This window comes from Protopterus annectens, chromosome 3.part0 (genome assembly GCF_019279795.1).
Source record: "Protopterus annectens isolate FY-2018-M chromosome 3.part0, PAN1.0, whole genome shotgun sequence".
In the NCBI taxonomy this organism is placed as follows: Eukaryota; Metazoa; Chordata; order Ceratodontiformes; family Protopteridae; genus Protopterus; species Protopterus annectens.
This window is the reverse complement of record NC_056731.1, coordinates 1580294900-1580318987: the sequence shown is the minus strand read 5'-3', so window position 1 is coordinate 1580318987 and position 24088 is coordinate 1580294900. Positions and strand designations below refer to the sequence as shown.

Below are 24088 nucleotides of genomic sequence, written 5' to 3'. Positions count from 1 at the left end.
TTGAGCAGTAGTGTTATTTGGCATTCCATTCTTCTTGGAGTCCCATGTTGGACTCAGCCCAGGACACCATCTCATACCATTGATGCTGTGTGTTTTGCTTTGTAGATGCTGGCTGTTACCGCAGCATCTGCAATGTCAGGGGGCCAGCACTCTGCTGGGATAGATATTTTGCATTTTGGGGGGGGGGTTGCACTGCACCTGTCAGGTTGGATGTTGGCTATATGTGTGTGTGTTTGGTATGTTGTTTGTAATATTTGAGTGATTCAGAGCATATCTGTGAATTCCCAACAAGGTTCCTACCATCAGTTAAGAAAGCCTTGTGATTATCCGTAGTGTCCTGTACAATTTGTATCTTCATAGGTTCATACTAGGCTATCCGCCCTAGGGCATTTCTAAGCCTAGCCAGAGTGTGTGTGGCTTTTGCCACCCCTTGCTATGTGAATATTATGGCCATTTATGATTTACTTTACTGTGCCTCTGTCTGGATGTGACACAGTGAAGACCCCCAGTGTACATCTACGATCATCCATCCACTTGGCAAGATTCCTGTTGAAAAGAGTCAATGAGGGGCTCTGCCTAACATGGAGTGGGATTCCGTTCCAGGGTGTAGGGAGCCTTTGGGTTATGTATCTGTCCCTCCAGCACATCCTATTTCATTATGTGTTGAGGTTGACATCTCTCACTCTCACAGCTCCGATGGATTTGGGTTTTCTGGGGTGGAGCATGTCCATTACTCCTGTGTTGGACATGGCCTTGTACAACAGGCATGCAATGCCTCTGTGTAGGCAGTATGTGACTGCATACAGCTGGGGTGTCTACAGCCAGGCAGCATATGACATATATTTGAGACCCTTTATCCTCTTGGTGAGGTACCTTTGAGGTCTTTCTAACTGCTGCAGGTGTCTGGTAAGGTACATCCCAAATGATGCATTGTACTAGATTATGGGTCTGATAAGAGAACAGTATAGGGGCACAATGACCACTGTTGACGTAGATGTAAATCCTTTCATGATACGGTGTCCAATATAGACAGTCTTCCTAGCCACGTTGGCAATGTGAGTATCACATGACAGGTTACTGTCCACTTGTGTCCCTAGGTCCCTGATTACTTCTTCCATACGTAAAGGATTACCACCTATGTGGTAATTTGTGAGTACCTTGTTTGGTATTTGGTGAGACATTCATACTGTCCAGTGTCTTCAGGACGGCTGAGTGGGGTTCCTGTGTATGAGTGTAGTCTGTAGCATGCTACAGACTGTACAGCAGTTTTGCCTACGGTTAGTTGCACGTGGGTGGTCTCCGATGCTTCGTGTATTGTCAGTTACCTGGACGTGTGGGTGTCTGTGCTGAATATGGATACTCCCCCTCCTTTTATGTTTTGGTCCAGGTTTTGGGGCCATAACGCATGATATGAGGTATAACCTGGTAGTGCTGGTGTGCTGTCAGGAGCCTTGCTGCAGGTTTCTGTCACTGCACGGACATCGATGTTCTCCATACTGGGGAGGGCCTCGGGAGCATGCATGTTGAGGTTTACACGTCTGGCATTGGTCAGCATTACCCTTATGTTTCTTTCCAGTTATGTTTTCTAGGGAGGTGGGTTAGTCTTTTCAGCCTTGCCTATGAAAGGCTCTATGGAGGTGGCAAGAGCCTTATCCAATATCCAGACGCCCAGGTGCAAGCCATCCCTGGCACAGCAGTGTGGCTTGTCAAGCATGACATCCCAAGCAGACAGACATTGGATCCCCTTGGAATGACACCAGTAATTGTGCCACTTGTTAAAGCTGATCATTCTGTGTTTGTACTGAGGGTAGGATGCTGCACACGGTCAGTGTCATACTGGCCTGGACTACATAATCAGAGAGCTCATCTATGTCTCTTTTCATGTAGTCTGGGGAGGTACATCTCAGGTCATTCACGCCAGCATGGACAATGACTGCATCATATTATTACTTGCTTTGGGGTGACCTGTGTACTTGTGTTATGTGGCGTATTGTAGCAGCCTACAGGCAGCTTACTGTACCCTTTCCCTTGTTCAGTCTGGTGAGCAGGACAGCAGTGTGTCTGACTATGGAGTTCACCTATTACAACTGTATCAGGCATGTTGTTTCCCCTTATGGCCTGTGACTGTTTGGCACACCAGATTTGTGTACTATCTGTTGCATGTGCTATGTTTGGAGGTAGTGGTTGCTTGGGTGTCTGCTTTGGAGGCCTCTGTTGATGTGGTGTGTTTGTAATTAGGGCCTCCGGGAATGTTTTTCTGTGTTTGTCTTTGGTTTGCAGTTGTGATAGGTCTATGTGAGACTGGGTTTGTGGTGTGTGTGGTTAACTTCTCCTCCTGACTAGTTTTGACAGTACTGAGTTGAGAGAGCTCAGCCTCCGGTTTGGATAAATGGTTGCATCTCTCCCATATATTTGTATTTCTTGGGGGGAGGTGAGGGTTGTCTGTGTACATGGGGCAGGTGTAACATTGCCTCAAGATTCACAGATTCATCTTGTTGTAGCTGGCCTTAGTGGATTGTATGAGTGGACATATTTTATTGCCATACTACTGATCAGTGATTACTTCCCTTTTTATGTTTGCTCTATCATGTAGTAGCTTCCTCATTCTCTTGCATGGTTTGGTAATGGCTGGAGTCCACCATGCCAAATGCCTGCGTGTATGGCATTGTGTCTTGGTTTTATTTTGATTGCATAATCCATGCATTCCTGGCAGTGTTCATGGAATGCCTGTATAACAGATTCTGAGGTGTGGCCCATATTTTGCACCTGCACAGGGCCTTTAATGGATTCCACATCAGTTTGGTGGAGTGCAACTTTTGCTTTACACATGTTTTTCACTGTGGTTTTCTGGCCAGGGACTGTGGTCAGGATGTGTATACCCGGTGTGATTACTCTATGGTCTGGTCTTACCAGTGAGGGATACACTTCTCATCTTGCCATCCAGTACCCATGTTGCTGATTATCACATCCAGTATGCTTACCCCTCTTGTGGAAGTGGTACATTGTTCCTGGGCATTTTGGTTTATGGATTCTAGGCAATTTTGTCCTACAGTGTTGGAGCTAGAGTAATGCTCCCAGTCTATGTTTGGGTATTTTCAGTCACCCAATATAATGTGGTTTGGAGGGCTTGATATATTCATGTATTCCAACATAGGCCAAGTACAGTTCCTGATGTTAGGATGGTAGTCTGTAGCAGGCTGTAAACTGGGAGACAGTTTTAGCCACTGTTACATGACCATGGGTAGTCCATGCTGCTGCTTGTTGTGGTACCAACATGGGGGTGTGGTTATCCTTGCTAGTCACCCTCCTTTTGTAGCTTGTTCCATGTTTTGAGGCTGTGCAGCACAGTATGAGGTGTAACTTGGTAGTGTTAGGGTGCTGTTGTGAGCCTTGACCCAGGTTTCTGTTACAGGACGGATATCAACATTCTCCATACTGGGTGAGTTTAGACTGCATGCATCTTGCTGTTTAGACTTCTGGCAGTGGGTAGCATTGCATCTAGGTTCTTATTCCTTGTGATACCTATGGAGGTGGGTTTGTGTTTTGAGCCTTACCTATTCAAGGCACGCTGTGGGTAACAACAGCCTTTGCCAGTATCCATATGGCCAGGACTGATAGGTGCACGCCACCCCTAGCAGGTGGAGCATCATGTCATGCTCAGCATGTCATCCCAGGCTGGCACACATTGGATCCCCTTTGACTAGCAGCAATACTTCAGCCAATTATTGCAATTGATCATCTCATCGTCATATTGTAGCATCATGCTTGGTGAAGGTAGGATGTTAGTCAGGGTCATCAAGTTTGCATATACTACATGGTATTACATTGCTTAACACATGGCATTCATGCCTCAGGTGGTGCTGCAGGGCTGCCTCTGTCAGATGCACATACTACACTCCCTGTACATGTTTGAGAGCAGGTTATGTCATTTTAGGCATCCCTGTTATTATATGAGTGAGTCAGAGAGGGGTATCATTCCCAGGGTTCCTACTGAGCCAGTGTATGTGCTATGCGTTGTCTCTTTGCCAAGGCCAGGGCATACTGGGCACACCTCCTTCTGCCTACTGGGGTAGGCTCAGGTTGTTCCTCCTCCGAGTCACGCTCTGCCTGTGATGGCCTTGGCAATGGTGGGGGGCTGTTTGGCCCGGCCCTATGCTAGTCTTGCTGCAGCTGTTTTCGCAAGATCATATTATGTAGCATAGCACATACCATGACAATTTGGGTACATGTAGTTGGTGAGTACTGCAAGGCTCCACCAGATGTGTCCAGACACTGGAACCATGACTTGAGCATCCCAAACACATGCTCTATTACATTACGTGTTTGTGCGTGTGCCTCATTATGGCGTTCCTGTTCAGGTGTGTGTGCGTTTCTGATGGGTGTCATCAGCCACTGCTCCAGTGCATAACCCGCATCCCCCACTAGGTGTCCATGTGGGATGTCCCCATTAGCAAATGTCTGGTACAGCTGCGTCAAATGCCAGATATGGGAGTCATGGTAGCTCCCAGGGCAGCCAGCACACACATTCATTATTATGCCCTGGGCATCACACACACGACCTGGCAGTTGATGGAGGGGAAGCCCTTGCGGTTAATGTAGGCCCTACCCCACTCACCGGCTGGTACTTTGATGCGTATGTGCATGCAGTCTATTGCACCCACTACCTCAGGGAAATATACATGATCACTGACATGTGCTGACATGGCATCCAGGAACTGGTGCAGTACCCTGGAGGCTGATGCCTGTGATATCCCCATCATATCACCAGTTGGTCTCTGGAAGGTACCTGTTGCTAGTATTCTTAGGCCAACACATACCTTGGTTTCCACTGGGATGTGTTCCCCTCTGTTGGTTCTGTGTGTGAAGCGTGGCCTGCACAGCTCAACAATTTGCTGCAGGAGGTCTCTGTCCACTCTATAGCGCTCCACTATCTCCAGCTCATGTAACCCATGGTAGGTGACCCTGGGCCTGTACACTCTTCTCCTTCTCCTCACTGTGGGTTGTCTGGCACCATTTGCATTGTCACCACCCTCCGCAAGTAGCCTATGTCTCCTTATGACAGCTAAGGCAGCCCCTAGCATTTCTGCTCTGAGTTTAGCTTTTTCAGTTTTCACTTCTAATAGCTTATTCCTGTCTTGCAGTGTCTCTTGAGAGAAACATCCTGCACTGCTGTTTGCAGAGTTTTAAGTGCTTGGCTGGGCTACTATTCTGTCTGAGTAATTGCCTGCTTCTAATTGTTTTCACCTGCTAGCTCCAGCAGTATTCCCTGTTAGCTTCCTACTAATTCTGTTGCTTCCTGTTTCCTATCTGTTTCTTCAGGGAGGAGCAACGCGCATACCAGCAGAAACACGCTCACAGTGGCTTACACGCACACACACAGGCTTACATGGTTTAGAATCTTCTTATTCTGGTTAAAACGCGCGCACACCAGCGCAAACAGTCTGCCAACAAGCTCCCACATGCTCAGTCTGGCTTACACGCGTGCACACTGCCCTACTCGCCCCTCATGGCGTGCACTCGTGCACATGCACGCCCAGCAAGAAACTTTGGTGTAAGCAACAGTGTATACCTTCCATTTCTTGACTTTCCCATGCTTATCTTGTGGCACTCCTCTTTCCATGATCTGTGTCTGTCATCTGTCATGTAACACTGACCTCCAATGAACTGCATTTCTTTCCGCCATTCCCCCCTATGATGTCACCTATCTCCTACTCTATTCCTCCCCCTTATGTATCTCTTACACTACTCAGAATGTGCTCATTTGCTATGTGACAGTGGAATTCAGTATCCTAACACTCATTTACATCAGGTTGCCTACTAATGCTTAGTTACATGTCTTAGACTCAGCTTCCCCCCTTAGCAACCACTAAACAGTGGCCATGTTGTTTTTGGTCTGCTGGTCCCTGCATTGGAAATCCATGTATTGCATAAAACCCACATTTGTGGGTTTATAACCTTCATTTTTATGTTTTTTATAGCGCAGCCCATTTGCGGTGGCTGCGCTGCGTTTAAACATATTTATTTCTCATATTTGCATCTGGGTACCTTGCCAATGGCCACATATTTGGCCATTGGCATGCTGCCTGACACATATGCACCCTTTATTTGGAGCTGACATGGCTCCATTGTGTTATTTGCAGAAACATACTCAGTTGTCAACCGAGTACATTTCTGCAGCTAAAACGGCTCTTACATGGGCTGGTTTGGGCTTCGTGGATCGCTAATCTACCTCATTTGCATGCCTTTCGGCTGCAAGTGAGGTGATTAGCATATCCACACCCACTCCGTGTAAGAGATGTTTTAGCTGGTCTCTTACACGGAATTTCGGGCTGTTCCTGGATCGCGAGGGCTGCATGGAGTCTTACACTACTCTTAGACTCCGTGCAAGCCTTCGTGAATCCTGCCCAATGTGTGTGTTTGTATATGTATGTGTATGAAAATATATATATATATATATATATATATATATATATATATATATATATATATATATATATATATATATATAGATATAGATATATATATATATCTATATATAGATATAGATATAGATATATATAGATTATATATATATATATATATATATATATATATATATCTATAGGCAATGTTACAATTGCCTCATGTACACAGACAACCCACTCCTTCTCCCACAAAACACAAATACATGTGAGGGATGCAACTATATAGCCAAACTGGAGGCTGAGCTCTCTCAACTCAGGACTGGCAAGACCTGACAGGAGGAGAAGGAAACCACGCACACCACAAACCCAGTTTCACATAGAACTATCACAACTGCAAAACAAACACATAAACACACAAAGACATACTCGGAGGCACTGATCAAAAGTCTACCAAAACTACAGAGGCCTCCAAAGCAGACACCCAAGCAACTGCCACCTCAAGACATAAGACATGCAACACATAGTTCTCAAAGTCAGTGTGCTAAACAGTCACAGCCCTTAAGGCCAAACACAATGCCAGACACACTTGTTATAGGTGACTCCATAGTCAGACACACTGACGTCCCACTCACCAGACTGAACAAGGAAAAGATCACAGTAAGCTGCCTGTCAGGCGCTAGAATCCGCCACATAACACAAGCACTCTGGTCACTCCACAGCAAGTACAAGTATGACTCAGTCATTGTCCATGCCGGTGTGATCGACCTGAGACGTACCTCCCTGGACTACATGAAAAGAGACATAGAGGAGCTCTCAGATTATGTAGCCCAGGCGGTATGACCCTGACCCTGAGCAGTATCCTACCCTCACCAAGAATGATGCCACAATACAGAGACAAAATGATCAGCTTTAATAATTGGCTTAATTACTGGTGTCATTCTAAGGGGATCCAATGTCTGTCTGCCTGGGATGACATGCTTGACAAGCCACGCTGCTTTGCAAGGGACGGCTTGCACCTGTCACGCCTGGGCTTCCGGATATTGGCAAAGGCTCTTGCCACCCCCATAGTGCCTTTTTTAGGCAAGGCTCAAATGATAAACCTACCGCCCTAGAAAACAAAAATGGAGAAAAACTAAGGGTAATACTGCCCAATGCCAGAAGTCTAAACCTCAAGATGCATGCCCTCGAAGCCCTCTTCAGTATGGAGAACATAGATGTCTGTGCTGTGACTGAAACCTGGTTCAAGGCTCCTGAGAGCACCCCAGCACTATCAGGTTATACCTCATATCATGCATTCCGGCCCCAAAATCCGGACCGAACCACAAAAGGAGGGGGAGTATCCATATTCATAAAGGATACCCACACCTCCAGGTTAGTGGCAATGCACGAAGTATCGGAGACCATCCAGGTGCAATTAACCATAGGTAAAACTGCCCTACAGTTTGTAACATGCTGCAGACCACCTTCTCAAACTCAGGAAACCCACACAGCCTTCCTGAAGACACTGGAGAGTATGAATGTCTCTCCAAACGCCATCATATTGGGTGACTTCAACTACCCAAACATAGACTGGGAACATTACTCAAGCCCCAACACCCTAGCCCAAAGGTTCCTTGAGTTCATAAACTCAAATGCTATGGAACAACTAGTCACCATTCCCACAAGAGGAGAAAATATACTAGACCTGATCATCACAAACATGGGGACAAAATGCTCCACACTGGAAGTATATCCCTCATTGGTGAGATCAGACCATAAATTAATCTCACTGGAGATCCACATCCCGCCCCACCCCAGCAAAAAGACCACAGTGAAGAACTTCTCAAAAGCAAACTTCACACTTCTTAAGACTGGAGTGGTATCCTTCAAGGCCCCCGAGCCAGTGGAAACCACAACCCACGCTGCTGAAACCCTTACAAATGCATTCTATGAGCACCTCCAGGAATGTATGGATCAAGCAATCCCTAATAAAATCAAGACCCTTTCCACCAAAGGCAGGCGCCCGGTCTGGTGGACCCCAGCCATAAACAAACTGTACAACAAGAGGAGAAAGCTACTACATGACAGAGCAAAATCCCTAAAAGGGAAGGCATCTCTGATCAATACTAGCAAAAAACTACGATCACTCCTAAAATCATCCAAGGCCAACTTTGAGAGAAAAATCGCTTATGACATAAAAGACAATCATAAAGCCTTCTTTAGCTATGTTAGAAACCTGGGTGGAAACTCCCAGATATGCTCAGAATTAGTCCAAAATGATAAAAAAATCACTGAACCCACAGACATTGCCAACATACTGGCAGACAGGTTCAGTGCAAATTTCACTCCCCCCTCCCCCCCAAAAGGAGAAATATCTATCCCACCAGAGTCTAGCCTCCCAAACATCTCAGATGCCCAGGTGAGAGCTGCTCTCTCTAAAGCATAAAACACAGCATCAATGGGACCGGACGGTGTCCCCGGCTGTGTGCTACGAACTCAATGAGGAACTAAACCCACACATAAGGCTGCTGTTTAATCTTAGCCTTACTACAGGATACGTGCCAAAGAATGGCGTGACGGCAACTGTGGGCCCACTCCACAAAGGCGGTGCTTCTACGGACCCTGAAATTACCCCCATAAGCTTGACGAGCCTTGTCTGCAAAGCTATGGAGAGGATCATAATGGAACTCATAAATAAAGACATTGGGGACCTACAGACACTGGATCCTACCCAATTTGGCTTTGTCAAGGGCAGATCCTGTCTCTTGAACTTGGTCGACTTTTTGAAACAGTCACTAAGGCCATTGATGAGGGTAAGGCAGTTCACACAGCCTACCTTGACCTAGCAAAAGCGTTCGACACAATACCCCACTCGGGCATCATAGAAAAGCTCACCAGCTTAGATGTAAACCCATATGTCACAAGATGGGTTGCAAACTGGCTCAAGGACAGAACACACAGGGTTAGAGTTGCTGGTGCCATGTCAGACTCTAAGCCGGTCACGAGCGGTGTCCCACAGGGCTCAGTCCTGGGCCCCCTCTTGTTCGGCATTTATTTTTCTGAAGTGCAGGGGATTGTGGCTGACAAAATTTGCAGATGACTGCAAACTGGGCACCATAACTGACACTCCATCAGACACAGACATCCTCCAGAGAGGTCTCATAGAAATGGATAACTGGTGCCAGAGCCATGGCCTTAAGCTAAATGCCAAAAATGTATAGTCATACCCTTTGGGAAAAACAAGGTAACCCCTAATTACCACATAGGTGGTAATCCATTAAACACAGAAGAAGTTATCAGGGACCTGGGGACCCAAGTTGACAGTAACCTCTCTTTTGACACTCACATTGCCAAAGTGGTTAGGAAGACCTTCTACATTGCCCACCTGATCATGAAGGGATTCACATCCAGATCAGGAGAGGTCATTGTACCCCTGTACTCTTCACTTATCAGACCAATGATTGAGTACAACGCCCCATTCCGAATGTACCTTACCTGACACCTGCAGCAGTTGGAAAGACCCCAAAAGTTCCTCACCAAAAGGATAAAGGGGCTCAAACATATGTCATACGATGCCCGACTGAAGAAACTCCAGCTCTATTCAGTCGCATACCATCTGCTCAGAGGTGATCTGTGCCTGACATACAAGGCCATGTCCAAGAATTAATGGACATGCTCCACCTCAAAAAATCCAAATCCACCAGAGCCACGAGAGCAAGAGACTTAAACCTCAACACAGATATAAATAGGACGTGCTGGAGGGACAGATTCATCACCCAGAGACTCCCTACACTATGGAACAGAATCCCAGTCCATGTGAAGCAGAGCCCCTCACTGACTCTGTTCAAGAGAAATCTTGACGAGTGGATGGGAGATCGTAGGTTTACCCCGGGAATCATCTCTGTATCACTGCTGGACAGAGGCACAGCAAACTAATGGGTATAGTATTCTCATCCTAAGGGGTGGTGAAAGCCACACACACTCTGGCTAGGCTTATAAATGCCCTAGGGCAGATAGCCTCGTATGAACCTATGAAAATAAATATATATATATATATATATATATATATATATATATATATATATATATATATATATATATACGTGTGTGTGTATGTATATGTATGTGTATATGTGTGTGTATATATATATATATATATATATATATATATATATATATATATATATATATATATATATGTGTGTGTGTGTATATATGTATGTGTATGTATAGATGTATATGTATATATGTAGGTGTATATATATATATATATATATATATATATATATATATATATGTGTGTGTGTGTAATGTGTATATATATATATATATATATATATATATATGTGTGTGTAATGTGTATATGTATATATATATATATATATATATATATATGTGTGTGTAATGTGTATATGTATATATATATATATATATATATATATGTGTGTGTGTGTGTGTATGTGTATATATATATATATATATATATATATATATATATATACATATATATACATATTTTTGTAGTTACTTTTGTAGTTACTTATTTTTGGCATACTTTGTCCCTGGTTTATGCTGATCATGGCCCTCTCCAGCCATTTGTTCTGTCACTGTGCTGAAGCTTGTTTGGAAAGGGCATTGTACTTGGATATATAGACAAGCATTTAGCTGTGTGCAAATGAGCTATAAGCAGCTGAACACTGAACAAGTAAGGCAGTCATGTTATGGCTCTATTAATAGTAGTGATGTTTTGCCCCTAGGTCTTCTCGTGCACAATTCAATAGTGAAGGCAGAAGAGTGGAAGATGATGATGATGATATAGATGAGTTCCTTGATGATATATTAAGCGAGAACAGCTTAATGGGACATGAAGTAAGTATTCAAAAAGCAATTACTGTGCAGGCTGTGAGGCAAAGAATTATTAGTTTCAATAACTGACAAATAATGATGTAGCTGATAGGAAAAGTTTATTAAGTGCCTAGTTTAAAACATGCCATTGTGAGGTACTGGGGACAGCTTTGCATGTTCTTTCCTCCGTTTGTGGACACATTTACTTGTACATATTTTTCACAAACAATCCATTTAAATTTAGCTATGGCTGTTGTGTTTTGTTTAACCTCAGACTTAACTTGAGTCCAGCAATGCTGTGGCTTTTTCAATACAGGAGTATCCCTGGAAAATGTTTTAGTGTGTGCATTAGTTTGTGTCTTGCTAAAAGTTAACATGCAGATATCTGTCTTTAACAGTGCCTCCTTCTGTCTGCCATGTAATTTCAAGGAAAAGGTTGTACAGCGAAAAACTACTTTTAAGTTCCATTTACTGCTCTGTGAGCTCAGCATACATTGATCATAATTCTAGTTTGCATGATTTCATTTGGGAAGATAATGGTGAAAAGACTTTACTTTGTTAAAAGAAAAAAAGTTAAAAATAAGAATCTTATTACTATTAACATTTTTCCTTGGCTGAGCATACATGCTAACAGTTGGTCTTTAACTGTGGCATTTCTTTATATCTAGGGTTGTAGTTGTCTTGAGACAAAATGTTAAGAAGGCCTGACATATGTTCCTCTTTGTGAGTCACCCCAATTTACTTTCTGATAATTGACACAGTTGACTCAGTTTTGTAATTTCAGTATTATGATTTAATCTCTCCTTTCTGTCTCAGTCATCGATTAAGTTTAGACTAGTTTTGTTGAGTTGCATGTTAATTTAATTGTATGGTACTTAACTTTGACAATTATTTTTAACATGTGAAAGTGTGATAAGAGACCTTGGGGCACAGGTGGACAGTAGTCTCTCCTTTGATAATCACATCGCCACAGTAGTCAGGAAATCCTTCTACGTGGCACACCTCATCACAAATGGTTTCTCATCCAGAAAAAAAGAGGCCATTGTTCCCCTCTACTCATCGCTCATTAGACCCATTATAGAGTACAATGCCCCTTTTGGTATGTACCTCACAAGACATCTACAACAACTGGAAAGGCCGCAGAAATACCTCACAAAGAGGATTACTGGCCCCAAACAGATGCCCTACGCAGACAGTCTCAAAAAATTCCAGCTTTACTCCGTCGCATATTGCGTACTCCAGAGGTGATCTTCGCCTAACATACAAAGCTATGTCAAACCCAGAGCTGTTGGACATGTTCCACTTAAAGAAATCCCAATCCCTCCGAGCTACACGCTCTTGGGACCTAAACCTTGTCACCACAGTAAACAGAACATGCCAGAGGGATAGATTCATGTCACAGAGACTTCCCATACTCTGGAATAAACTACTTATCTATATCAAACAAAGCTCCTCATTAGCACTCTTCAAGAAAAATCTTGATGATTGAATGGGAAATAGGAAATACACCCCAGGGATCACCTCTGTGGCTGTGCTTGATAGTGGCACAGGAAAATAATTTTCTTGGGTGGCAAAAGCCAGGGTACCTTTTTGGCTGAGCTTGTATAGGCCTCAGGGCCGATAGCCTAGTACCTACCTATGACCCTGTTTTACAATTTGCAGTGGGGGGGACAAAACAAAGAATGTCACTACTGTATCTGAGTTGGCACAACATCGAGGAAAAGGTATGTATGTTTCCCAGGTGTGTGACATCTCAGAATAATTAGTAGATGTACATACGGTGTTGACAAATGTAAACCAACTAATTTCAGTATTTTTGACAATTGTGTGAATTGCAGCTTTTAAGTCCCCCCCCCTTTTTTTTTGTGTTTTGCTGCCATCTTGATACTACCAGCTGTGAATAGCATGCTACGTTTAACCTCTGCTTTTCAAGATTTAAAACTTGAAGTACTTTAGTCCTCAAAGAATTCTGCCCACTGGGACATTTTTGTTTTTCATCACATTACATTCGACCATTTGTCTTGCACTAGAAGTTCTTACTGAAATTGTGTTGCAGGTCTTTGTTAAATGACTTTCCAGTGCCACTTCTAGAAATGTTAGAGAAGAGCAGTTAAGTACTGAACCCTCTGGAATCCATTTTTAGCTTCATCTTTGTCACTACGTACACCATTTTGCTCTTTTATGCAGCCAGTGTCCTACTAAGACAATGTACTTAATCCCCACTCTAAAAGCCATTTTACATTAATTCAAACCTGTTATTTGCCATCGGATCAAGGCTTTTGCTAAAATTATAAGATGACGTTTTATGACCATATCCCTCTCTACTGTTACAAGTTCCTAAGCAACTCTGCATTTTGCCTGACAAAATCTTCTTGGGTTGCATTTATGTTGCCTTGTGTGCTGCCCTGTGGTCCTGTGGGTTTTTAACAAGGCTTTGAAAGTGATTCTTTTTTTATGTATGTATATTATGTGGGAGGGACTTATTGGACCATAGTTTCCTTCCGTCTTAATTTCCCATTCTCCTACAGTGTTTTATGTCACTACTTTTGCACTTAGTTTATTTCAAACTATGGGATTTGCTCCTCTCTGCCCCCATAACTTTATGATAGTATCTGCTGGGCTGGTGAGACTGTGAAGCTAATGTCTTAATTGGCCAAATTTATGAAAAGATGTTTTGCCTTTAATTTCTGCACAGGTCATTTCTCATACTGTTAAGGTCTTTTTCAACATGATGCTTGTTTTCAGCTTTATTATAAGGTAGATTAAGTATTTTTAGAACCAGTAAGAAAATGTGCCCATAGATGTCCAAGGTGCTGCCTGATCTTGCTCCAGTTAGGTGCCAGAAAGCATCAGAATCTAAGGGAGTGTGGGCAAAAGTAGTTGAATTAGAGAATTATTTTGCTTTGTTTTATCCAGCTATTGAATTCCTGTAGCTTGTAAACACTGGTTTCTAAGGGCATTTTGCCTGACAAAATCTTCTTGGGTTGCATTTATGTTGCCTTGTGTGCTGCCCTGTGGTCCTGTGGGTTTTTAACAAGGCTTTGAAAGTGATTCTTTTTTTATGTATGTATATTATGTGGGAGGGACTTATTGGACCATAGTTTCCTTCTGTCTTAATTTCCCATTCTCCTACAGTGTTTTATGTCACTACTTTTACACTTAGTTTATTTCAAACTATGGGATTTGCTCCTCTCTGCCCCCATAACTTTGATAGCATCTGTTGGGCTGATGAGACTATGAAGCTAATGTCTTAATTGGCCAAATTTATGAAAAGATTATTTGCCTTTAATTTCTGCACAGGCCATTTCTCAAATACTGTTAAGGTCTTTTTCAACATGATGCTTGTTTTCAGCTTTATTATAAGGTAGATTAAGTATTTCTAGAACCACTAAGAAATGTGTGCCATAGATGTCCAAGGTGCTGCCTGATCTTGCTCCAGTTCGATGCCAGAAAGCATCAGAATCTAAGGGAGTGTGGGGAAATGTAGTTCAATTAGAAAATTATTTTGCTTTTGTTTTATCCAACTATTGAATTCCTGTAGCTTGTAAACACTGGTCTCTAAGGAAGGTGTTTGTATTCTCAATCAGCCACACGGTGAACATTCATAGTTTCATATCACAATTGTTTTATTTGTTTGGTTATCTTAGTTAGTCTGAGAGAGCCGGCAAGGATGTCAGCAGAGGAGTATGGCAAGCTGACAAGCAGCCAGTTGGTTGAGATGTGCCAGGCTAAAGGACTAGTGCATGCCAACCTGACTAAAGCAGAAATGATTGCAACATTGGGCACAGCTGCATCACAGATCAGCAAAGAGGAGGATAACCAGGCTAGTCTTGGAGATGTACAACTCTCAGAAAATGAACAGTTCAACCTTTCCACAGAGGAATTAAAAATCCATCTGGTGTTAGAGACTTGAAAGTTTAGAAGTAGAAGCAGCAGAGAGACTGAGATGTCGGGAGGCTGAGGAAAATGAGAGGCAGAGGCAACATGTGAAGGAGATGCTGACTCTTTGTCAGGGTCATGGAGGTAATGGGGAAGGGAGTAAACAAACCCCAGAAGCAATAAATGTCAGTAAATTTCTTCCACAATTTACAGAGCGGGTTAATTTTGATAGTTTCATTCATATGTTTGAAAGGGTGTGTAAACAGTATAATGTTGACCAAGGGCTCTGGGTACAGTTCCTGACCTCCTTACTCTATGGTCAGGCTGTAACTGCTGTTTCTAAATTGCCTGATACTGATTGCTTAAATTTTAATACTGTTAAAATGATCTTTTAGAGTGTTTTAAGCTAACACCTGAAGTTTCTAGGAAAAGGTTTTGTAAGCATAGATGCAAAGCAGGTGTGCCTGTGAGTGTCTGAGTGAGAATGTATTGCTGAATTTAGACCACCCCCTACCATTCCCAGACTAATGGTCTGGTTGAGAGGTTAAACTCACATTAAAGACCATGCTACGGACATTTGCAGACCAGTTTAAGAGGGAGTGGGACAAATATTTGCCCCATCTGTTTGCTTACAGGGAGGTGCCCCAGGGATGATTCACAGGTTTTTCACCCTTTCAGTTGCTGTATGGGCATAGGGTGAGGGGACCTCTAGAATCGAGATGAGTGGTAGGGTGTGTGTGAATCCCACAAGGAGTCTGTGGTGGCATATGTCCTAAACCTCAGGAAAAGGCTCATGGAACTCATGGGCTTGGCCCAGGAGAACCTGGCAGAAGCCCAACAGCAGAGAAAGCTCTGGTGTGACAGGAATGCTCAAGCTAGAGAGTATGCTATGGAGCAGTAGGTAATGGTTCTCATTCCTGTCAGACACAACAAAGCTGCAGGCAGCTTGGGAGGGACCCTTCAAAGTGGTAAGGAAGGTCAGTGATATTAACTACATGGTAGAACTGCTATACAGGAGGCAGGGGCACAAGTTATACTATGTTAACATGATGAAACCTTACCATGATAGGGAGGCCCTTGTGCTTAGTATTTGCAGAGGATGGCAGGAGAAGTCTGAGGGGGATCTGGTGAATGATCTCAGTGAGGCTCAGACTGACACTTCAGTGGAAGGGGTAGCAATATCCCAGCAGCTATCCCCAAACCAGGTTCAAGAAATCCGAACAGTGTTACAGGTGTTTGCGGACATGTTCACTGGAAAACCATGGTGCATCTACCTGGTGCAGCACTATGTGAATACAGGATCCCAGAGGCCTGTTGAGCAGGCCCCTTACAGGGTGCCTGAGAGAGTCAAACAGACTCTGAGGAAGGAGATACAGGAATGTTGGAACTAGGGGTAATCTGGGAGTCCAGCATTCCCTGGGCCTCCTCAGTGGTGCTGGTACCAAAAAAGAATAGCAGCACCAGGTTCTGTGTGGACTACAGGAAATTAAATAGTTACACACAGTCAGATGCTTACCCCATGCCCAAGACAGATTAAATCAGCTGGGTGGGGCTAAGTATCTTACCACTATTGATCTTACCAAGGGTTACTGGCAGGTGCCCTTGACTCCTAGTGCTAGAGAGAGGTCAGCCTTTGTGACTCCTTTCAGCTTGTATGAGTTCACAAAGATGCCCTTTGGGATGAAAAATGCCCCAGTGACTTTGAGGCTGATGGATCATATCCTTGCAGGAGGTTTTGCCATTGCTTACCTGGATGATATTGCCATCTACAGCCTTTCTTGGGAAGAGCACAATCAGCATGTCAGGGAGGTGCTGAGCAGACTACAAGGGCAGGGTTGACCATTAAGCCTAGTAAGTGTCAGGTGGGTATGGCAGAGATCTCCTACCTGGGACATAGAGTGGGGAATGGTAAGATCGGGCCAGAACCTGCCAGAGTGGAAGCCATTCAGGCATGGCCTGCCCCTGTTACCAAGAAGCAGGTGAAGGCATTCTTAGGGACAGCAGTGTACTACAGAAAGTTTGCCCCCAATTATAGTACTATAGCTGCTCCCCTCACAGACCTGGCAAGGAAAAACAGGCCAGATAAGGTAGAGTGGACTCTAGTGTGTGAACAGGCATTCCAGAAGCTTAAAGGAGCTGTGGGAGGACCCCCTCTGTTAGCCAGTCCAGATAACAGCAAATAATTTGTTGTGCAGGTGGATGCTTCAAACGATGTGGTAGGGTTTCTTCAGAGGGAGAAGAGCACCCAGTGGTATATCTCAGCCATAGGCTCTAACCCAGGGAGGAATGTTATGCAGCTGTAGAAAAAGAATGTCTAGCCATAGTGTGGGCTCTGCATAAACTGCAGCCTTATCTGTATGGAGGGAAATTCACTGTAGTTACAGACCACAATCCCCTAACATGGCTACATAGAGCCAACCAGCAAAATGCCAAGTTACTAAGGTGGAGCCTAGGGTTGCAGGCATATGATATGACAGTGCAGCACCACAAGTGGGGTTAGCAATGCCAACACAGATGGACTGCCAAGATAGGGAATGGGGTAAGGTATTCCCAGATAGGCTCAACCCTCTCAAGCATTTCCCTCCAAGGGTCACTTGAAATGCTAGCTTGAGTCTTTGTGGGGGGGGGGGGTCACAAAAAGAAATATTGCCAGCCCAGCTCACTGGAATTTTGTAAATAATTGTCATTTGTGAATATCGCTAAAAAATACTGGCCCAACTGGCCGAGACCAAATTCACAGATGATAATAAATACACGAGTGAAATGCACAAAATTTTAGCGTACTACTCTTTATTTCAATGCTTTCGTCTCTTGGACTTCTTCAGAACAAATAAATCAACCACAGTTAAAAAAACACTTTTTATAACCATAGCAATAAAACCATTAACCAATTAAACAATTATACAATTAAAATATTTCTTCATTTGTTTAAACACAACCTTCTATCCTTTAAAAAACATTTGATGTTGATACTCTTAACGGCTCTGCTGGGCAGAGGTATAGGGAACTAATCTAAGGGGGCAGTGAAAGCCAACACATTCCGGCTAGGCTTATAAATGCCTTCGGGCAGATAGCCTGGTACCTATCTATGAACCTTTAACCCTGGCTTTTTGTCAGCTTTTAATTTAGTTTGCCAGTGTGTCTCCCTCTGTTCAACCACTCAGCTGGAGTATATACAGTATCTTGCATTTTAGAACCTTGTAAGATAGCAAAAGGAGCCTTTTTATAAGGTGACAGAAGGTGTCGGACCGCTACTTCATTGCTAAACCATGTGAACTTTTGCATTCATTTGAAACCAGTACAGTTTCAACTCTGGAACTGCATTGTGTGAATTCAGCTGACCTATGCATAGTGAATAATCAGCATGACCAGAGTTAGCAGTAGCTTTGTTTATTTTCGGACCTGACATCATAAAAACAGTACATATACTTGTACGTGTACTGTGCAAGTGTGTCAAGGGTGGGGACTTTGTGTAGGCATAGTGGAAAGGAAGAAGAGATTTGGGTTACTTTCATTCCTCCGTTTGTTTGTGTCTTTCGGCTTTTTCCTGATTGGGGGTCGCCACAGCTGAACTCCGGTCCATTAATGATTGGCAGTAGAGTTTTACGTGCTGGCTTGCCGGGCCTAACGCATAACCTTCATCGAAGGAACACCCACACAGAAGACGCTCTAACTGAGAATCGAACGGGCAACGTCTAACTGTGAGGTGACAATGCTACCGCAGCACCACCACCGCAGTCTGAACGAATATTTGCAGAGTTCATTTCTGAGAAATAAATTGCATATAAAGATTAATTATTGCATCATCCTCTACCAGCACAAAAGCAGAACAAGTGAAAACTATTTTTTTCTGTGTGCTTTTTGTCTCAAGCAAACATGAACAACTGATGTGCTCAATAGTATGCTCTGCATGAGCTACTTCTGGAAAACATGCATGAAATCCAGGAAGCGTAGGAGTTAGCTAGTGGGATAGTCATTACTTTGTGCAAGAAGCAGTGTCCTTTTGTACTGCAAAAACATGGTGGCACTTTTAAACAGCTTGTTAATCACTATAACCTGTTTTATTGATTGATCAATTGACATTTGTTTACCGGGAAAGTCCACTGGACCAGGAAGAACTCATTGGAGGCCTGGGGCGAAAAGCTCCACAGAGGCAATTAGTATAACAATTACATAATATTGGAACAGTTTGTATTAACAAGAAGCATAGTCGTAACGGGCATTATAAATACAGTGAAGTACAATATGAAAATGTAGGTGGTACAGAGAAATAATATAGAAAAACAAGGCATTGAAGTAAATCCAAGGAACATATTCTAGTAGATTCTGTTATTGTACACTTCAGAGTAGAGACTGCTGTGAGTGTGGAAGTGATTAATATAGGTACAGTTGGAATAACTATTTAAATGTATATGTGTTAGAAGCAGGGAGTGTTGAAGTGATTAATATAGGCACAATTACAATAACTACCCAAGGTATATGTGTTAGAAGTAGTGAGTGTGGTAGTGATTTAATATAGGTGCAATTAGAATAACTATCTAAGGTATATGTGTTAAAGTAGTTTATGCTGTGTGTGGCCAAAACCTCAAATCCCCCCTAAAAAAGTCAGCAATGCGGAGTAGTCTTTATAACTTGGTATTGGGTACAGCTGTTCTAAGTGTACATTTTTACTTTTATGCACACACACAGCACCAGGTGTATTTTGCTGTAACTGCTGTGTTTGGTTACACTTTATGTGCCAGTGTTTGCAGTGTGAAACATCATATGACCCAGAAGTATTCTAAGCTCCTTTATATGGCAGTAGCATGCTAATGGAGGGAGGGCTACATGCACTCACTTTTTGTACTGAACCTCTTCATTCATTATTTTGAGGGCTTTGTCTGAAGTCCTGTTGCTGAATCGCTGGTTGAAAGTCAGCATTAGCTTTGGACCTCTGCAACAACCCTTGCCAAGCTGTATTAGAGTATGTGAATCCAGCCCCAGATACTTGCTTGAAAAGCAAGAGTGTATGGTAGGACATTTTATTTCAAAGTGAATGGTAGTGTTTTAATTTGTACCAATTGTATAAAAATAAGACTGTAATGGTTGTGCTGCAATAATGTATGCATTCAGATGTGTAACACTCAAGTGTATAAATGCATTTTCTAAACTGCTGTCACAAGTCTGATAACAAGACTTGAGAGCTACCAGTCAGGTTTCTAATTCTTAGTATCCTTGTCATTTTCTGATTGGGAACATCATCTGAGCAACTGACCTGGTCATTCCTTTAGCCTTATATCAATACCAAAATGCCCATTTGTTTTGGATGCCTTCTGGAAAGGGCTAGAGCAATGGTAGAAGTAATATAGGACATGGAACACACCATGCAATCACTGAACTTAAACAGTTTCTGCAAACAATTACACAGCTAAGACCATAAAGATATAACCTGTCAAACTTAATGAACTTAAACCGCTAAATAACTTCAGGTTCTTAAACAATTTGATCAGCTGCTCACATTCCCTCCATGCTAAAGCTGTTTGCAGAACAGAAACTTTGGTCATTATTTTATGCAGCTACATTTAGATGCACTGATAACCTGTCCAGTAACAGTGGACCTGCTGATATGGAACCCAGATCCCAAAGTCAAAATTCCATTATGGGGCTTTGCCTTTGAAATCCTCCTGAACTGTTTTTTTTAGTTTTCTTTCCTTCAGTTTTTCAGCTAGTGTTGCATTACAGCAACATAAGTAAACCAACTCATGCACAGACACTGAGACAGATACTGACACACACAGTGAGTGCAACTTCAGATGTGGTAGGCACAGAAAGCAGTTACTACTTCTACCGTAGTGATTATTAACTTCCCATTCTCTCGTTTTAGTCTCTAAAACTTCGATACTGTTTTAAAAAATCATTTTTACTATTTTACCCATTTGGTTTCTATCTCTTAGTGCTTCTGACTGCCATTTAATTTTTCCATGGGTGGTGTTGGGTTACCTTTCTGGTACTTCACCTTGATGGTTTGTGAGGTAATTCAGAGCCCGCTTCATTTTTTCTGTTAACCAACTAATTGAACTGATCCTTCTTGGACACGTTTCATCCACAACCTGGACAGAACAACTTTACATATGCAGAAATACATATATGGGGAAAATGTGTACAACTCCACAGTGAGTGGCCAGAGATCAGGACTGAACCCCAGACATTGGAGCTGCAAAGTAGATATCTTACAAATAAGTCTATGTGCTGCTGATCTTTGTCTCTTTACTTCTGTTGGTAAAATCATATTTTTTTTTCCAGCTGGAGGAGCCTGTACAAGACCCATAAGAATAGTGGGGCAGATAGATTAGGGTTATTGTAAGTAACTTATTTTTCCATGTCCCTTTGAGTGTTCTTGAGGACTTGAGGTCTCCACATTCTTGCAGCCCTAGCTTGCCCCCTTGCAGCTGTGCCACAGTGGGCCAGTGTTGTGAGCAGCTGTTTATTCTGTCCTGTTATCCTTTCTAGAGTAACATCCCTAGTGAATCATCTCTCTTGTAATGTATTGGATAACATGCATGGTAATTCATTTGCTTTTTTAATGCTTAGATGTTCTTCATTCCACATTGCTGCAGTCCTAACTATTGGGTAGTCCGCTGTCCAGTCGGCCCGAATACCAAAGTATATGGCTGACGTCGGTCAGGGCGCATTAGACTGACGTCAGTACGTCAGGGTACTAATGCGCATGACCGACGTCATATCCTCAGTCTTTTTTGCCGCATGGTCCGATGCAGAAGCAATTTTGCGAGTGCAGGTTGGCGTTCTGAAAGTTTCTGAAGTCAGAGTTTCAGACCGAATCAAAGTTGGCTAAGTACCCCGTTGGGGAATATTTTGGTTTTTTCTTGCCTCAGTATTTAACGGATGTCAGAAAAAGTGAATAACTGTATTTCTTGTGGGAAACAGATACCTCATAGGGATTACCATACTTTGTGTATACCTTGTTTAGGGCCTGAGCACGGCGTTGTTGGATGCCGCTCTTGTGCTAGATTTAGCAAACGCACTATTAAGAGAAGGTTAGACTGTGCCAGGTTAGTGTTTGGGAAGCGTTGTAACTATAAAATGCCGTCGGATGCTCCGGCCGCTTCGCTAAAAGCGCAAAGATAAAGCAGCAAAGCCTAGGGTGGAGGAACCGACAGTCCCAGGCGTCGGTTCTTTGGAAAACTCAGTGGAGCCGGAGGTTTTGCCAGGTGTCTCTTTGGAGTCTCAGGGAGAGACTTTACTGTTACAGGATGTATCCTCTCAGGAAGTAGGCCAGGCTGAGGGGGCTTCTCAGGTGGCTGTTCTTCCCTCTCTTCCTAAGGTGGTTAGAGCCTTCCCTTCAGTTTCCAAGGCTTCTTTGAGGGGCAGGCCAAGTTTAGCTTCTGTGGGGGTTTCTCCTAGTGCTTCAGGATCTTTGCCTAAGAAACATATGCTTAAAATGGCAGAGGATTTGATTACTATGATTAGGGGTTCTATGCCCCCTCCTGATAAGAGGCCTAGGGTGGAACCTGAGTTTGAGAGTTTTGAGCAATGCTCGGAGGCTTGAGTCTTGACTGAAGACTTGCAGGAGTACCCTCCTTATTCTGATTCTGATGTGGATGATTCTACTCCTTCTGCTTCTCCTCCTGAGGATTTTTCATTTTCAGAGACTCTGCATTCCATGAGGGAGCATTTTAAATGGGAAGGTCAAGATTTCTCTGATTCCAGGAAAAGGCTTAGGAATTCTTGTTTTACCCCAGCATAGGCCTTTAGCTATACCTCCTGTTTTGAATGTGGTGGAAGATGTGTTTGCAGAGGCTTCCCTGAATCCTGATTCTTTGCCTCCTGCCCCAGTTAAACCGGATAGGTATTATAGGGTGCCTGAAGCTCATAAGTATCTTTTAAGAGTCCTAGGGCAGACCCAGAAACTGTCTCTCAGGGGCCTAAAGGTGTGAAGGCCTCAGTTGTTAAAAATCCTGTCCCTCCTGATAAAGAGGCAAGGGCTTTGGATAGATGGGGAAAGAAAGTGTATACTTCTTCCACTTTAGCCATGAGGCGTTGAATTGTCAGTTTCACATGTTAAAATATCAGAATTATCTTCTTTCACAGTTGAAATCTAAGGTGGATGCTCTGGCTGAAGGTATTGAGTGTAAAGAGTTGCAAGATTTAGTTCATGTGTCTGAACAGGTGGGTAAACATTCCTTGCAGTGTGGTTTTGATGCTGTGCAGGCCTCCTCCAGGGTGGCTGCCACTGGTTCTGTTCTTCGTAGGCACGCCTGGCTGAGAGATCAGAATTTAGCTGAGCATGTTAAGACAAGGATTTTGGATGCTCCTTTACAGTCTGATGTGTTGTTTGGTTCGCCTGTGGAAGCAGTTTTGAAGAAAATGGAGGACAAGGCTAAGTCTATGCAAACTGTTAAAGATTTTTTGCAGGTGCAGCCTCCGAAGTTTAGTAGAAATTGGCCTGCTAAGGGATGGACTTATCCTGCCTATGATTCCCAGTCTAGGGGTAGGTCTAGACGTGGTAGGGGCAGAGCTCAGGGTACTTTTAGGCCTAGGACAGGGAGTTCCCCTGCTCAGACTTCTGGTGAGGGCAGGGGTCAGTCCTTTCGTAAGCAGACCCAATGACCTGCCTTTTCAGCTGCCAGTACGTTCTTGCCTGGCAGCACCTTTGGGAGGAAGGCTGTCTCTTTTCAAAGAAAATTGGGATTTAATTACCCAAGACAGATGGGTTCTGGATATTATTCACCACGGTTACAGGTTTTATTTCCATACCTTGCCTCCTTTCAAAGGCATGCCAGACATTCCTCCTCTTCAAAGAACAGAGGCTCACAAGCAAATTTCTCTGTTGCTCCAAATAGGGGCCATTCAGTCAGTTCCTGTGCGAAAGGGGCCTAGGATTTTATTCTCGCCTGTTCCTAATACCAAAGAAGGGGAACACGTGGAGACCAATTCTGGATTTATCTATCCTCAACACTTATCTGGACATTCCCAAGTTCAAA

At 43.3% G+C, this 24088-nt stretch overlaps 1 protein-coding gene across 1 annotated transcript in view; it reads left to right on the top strand.

Annotated features, from left to right (window-relative positions):
- LOC122797130 (protein C8orf37-like) overlaps positions 1 to 24088 on the top strand; it is a 205297-nt gene that overhangs the window by 135533 nt on the left and 45676 nt on the right. Inside the window, exon 2 of the mRNA XM_044065928.1 lies at positions 11141 to 11252. Coding sequence (XP_043921863.1) covers positions 11141 to 11252 — 112 coding nt within the window. The remainder of the gene's footprint in view (positions 1 to 11140; positions 11253 to 24088) is intronic.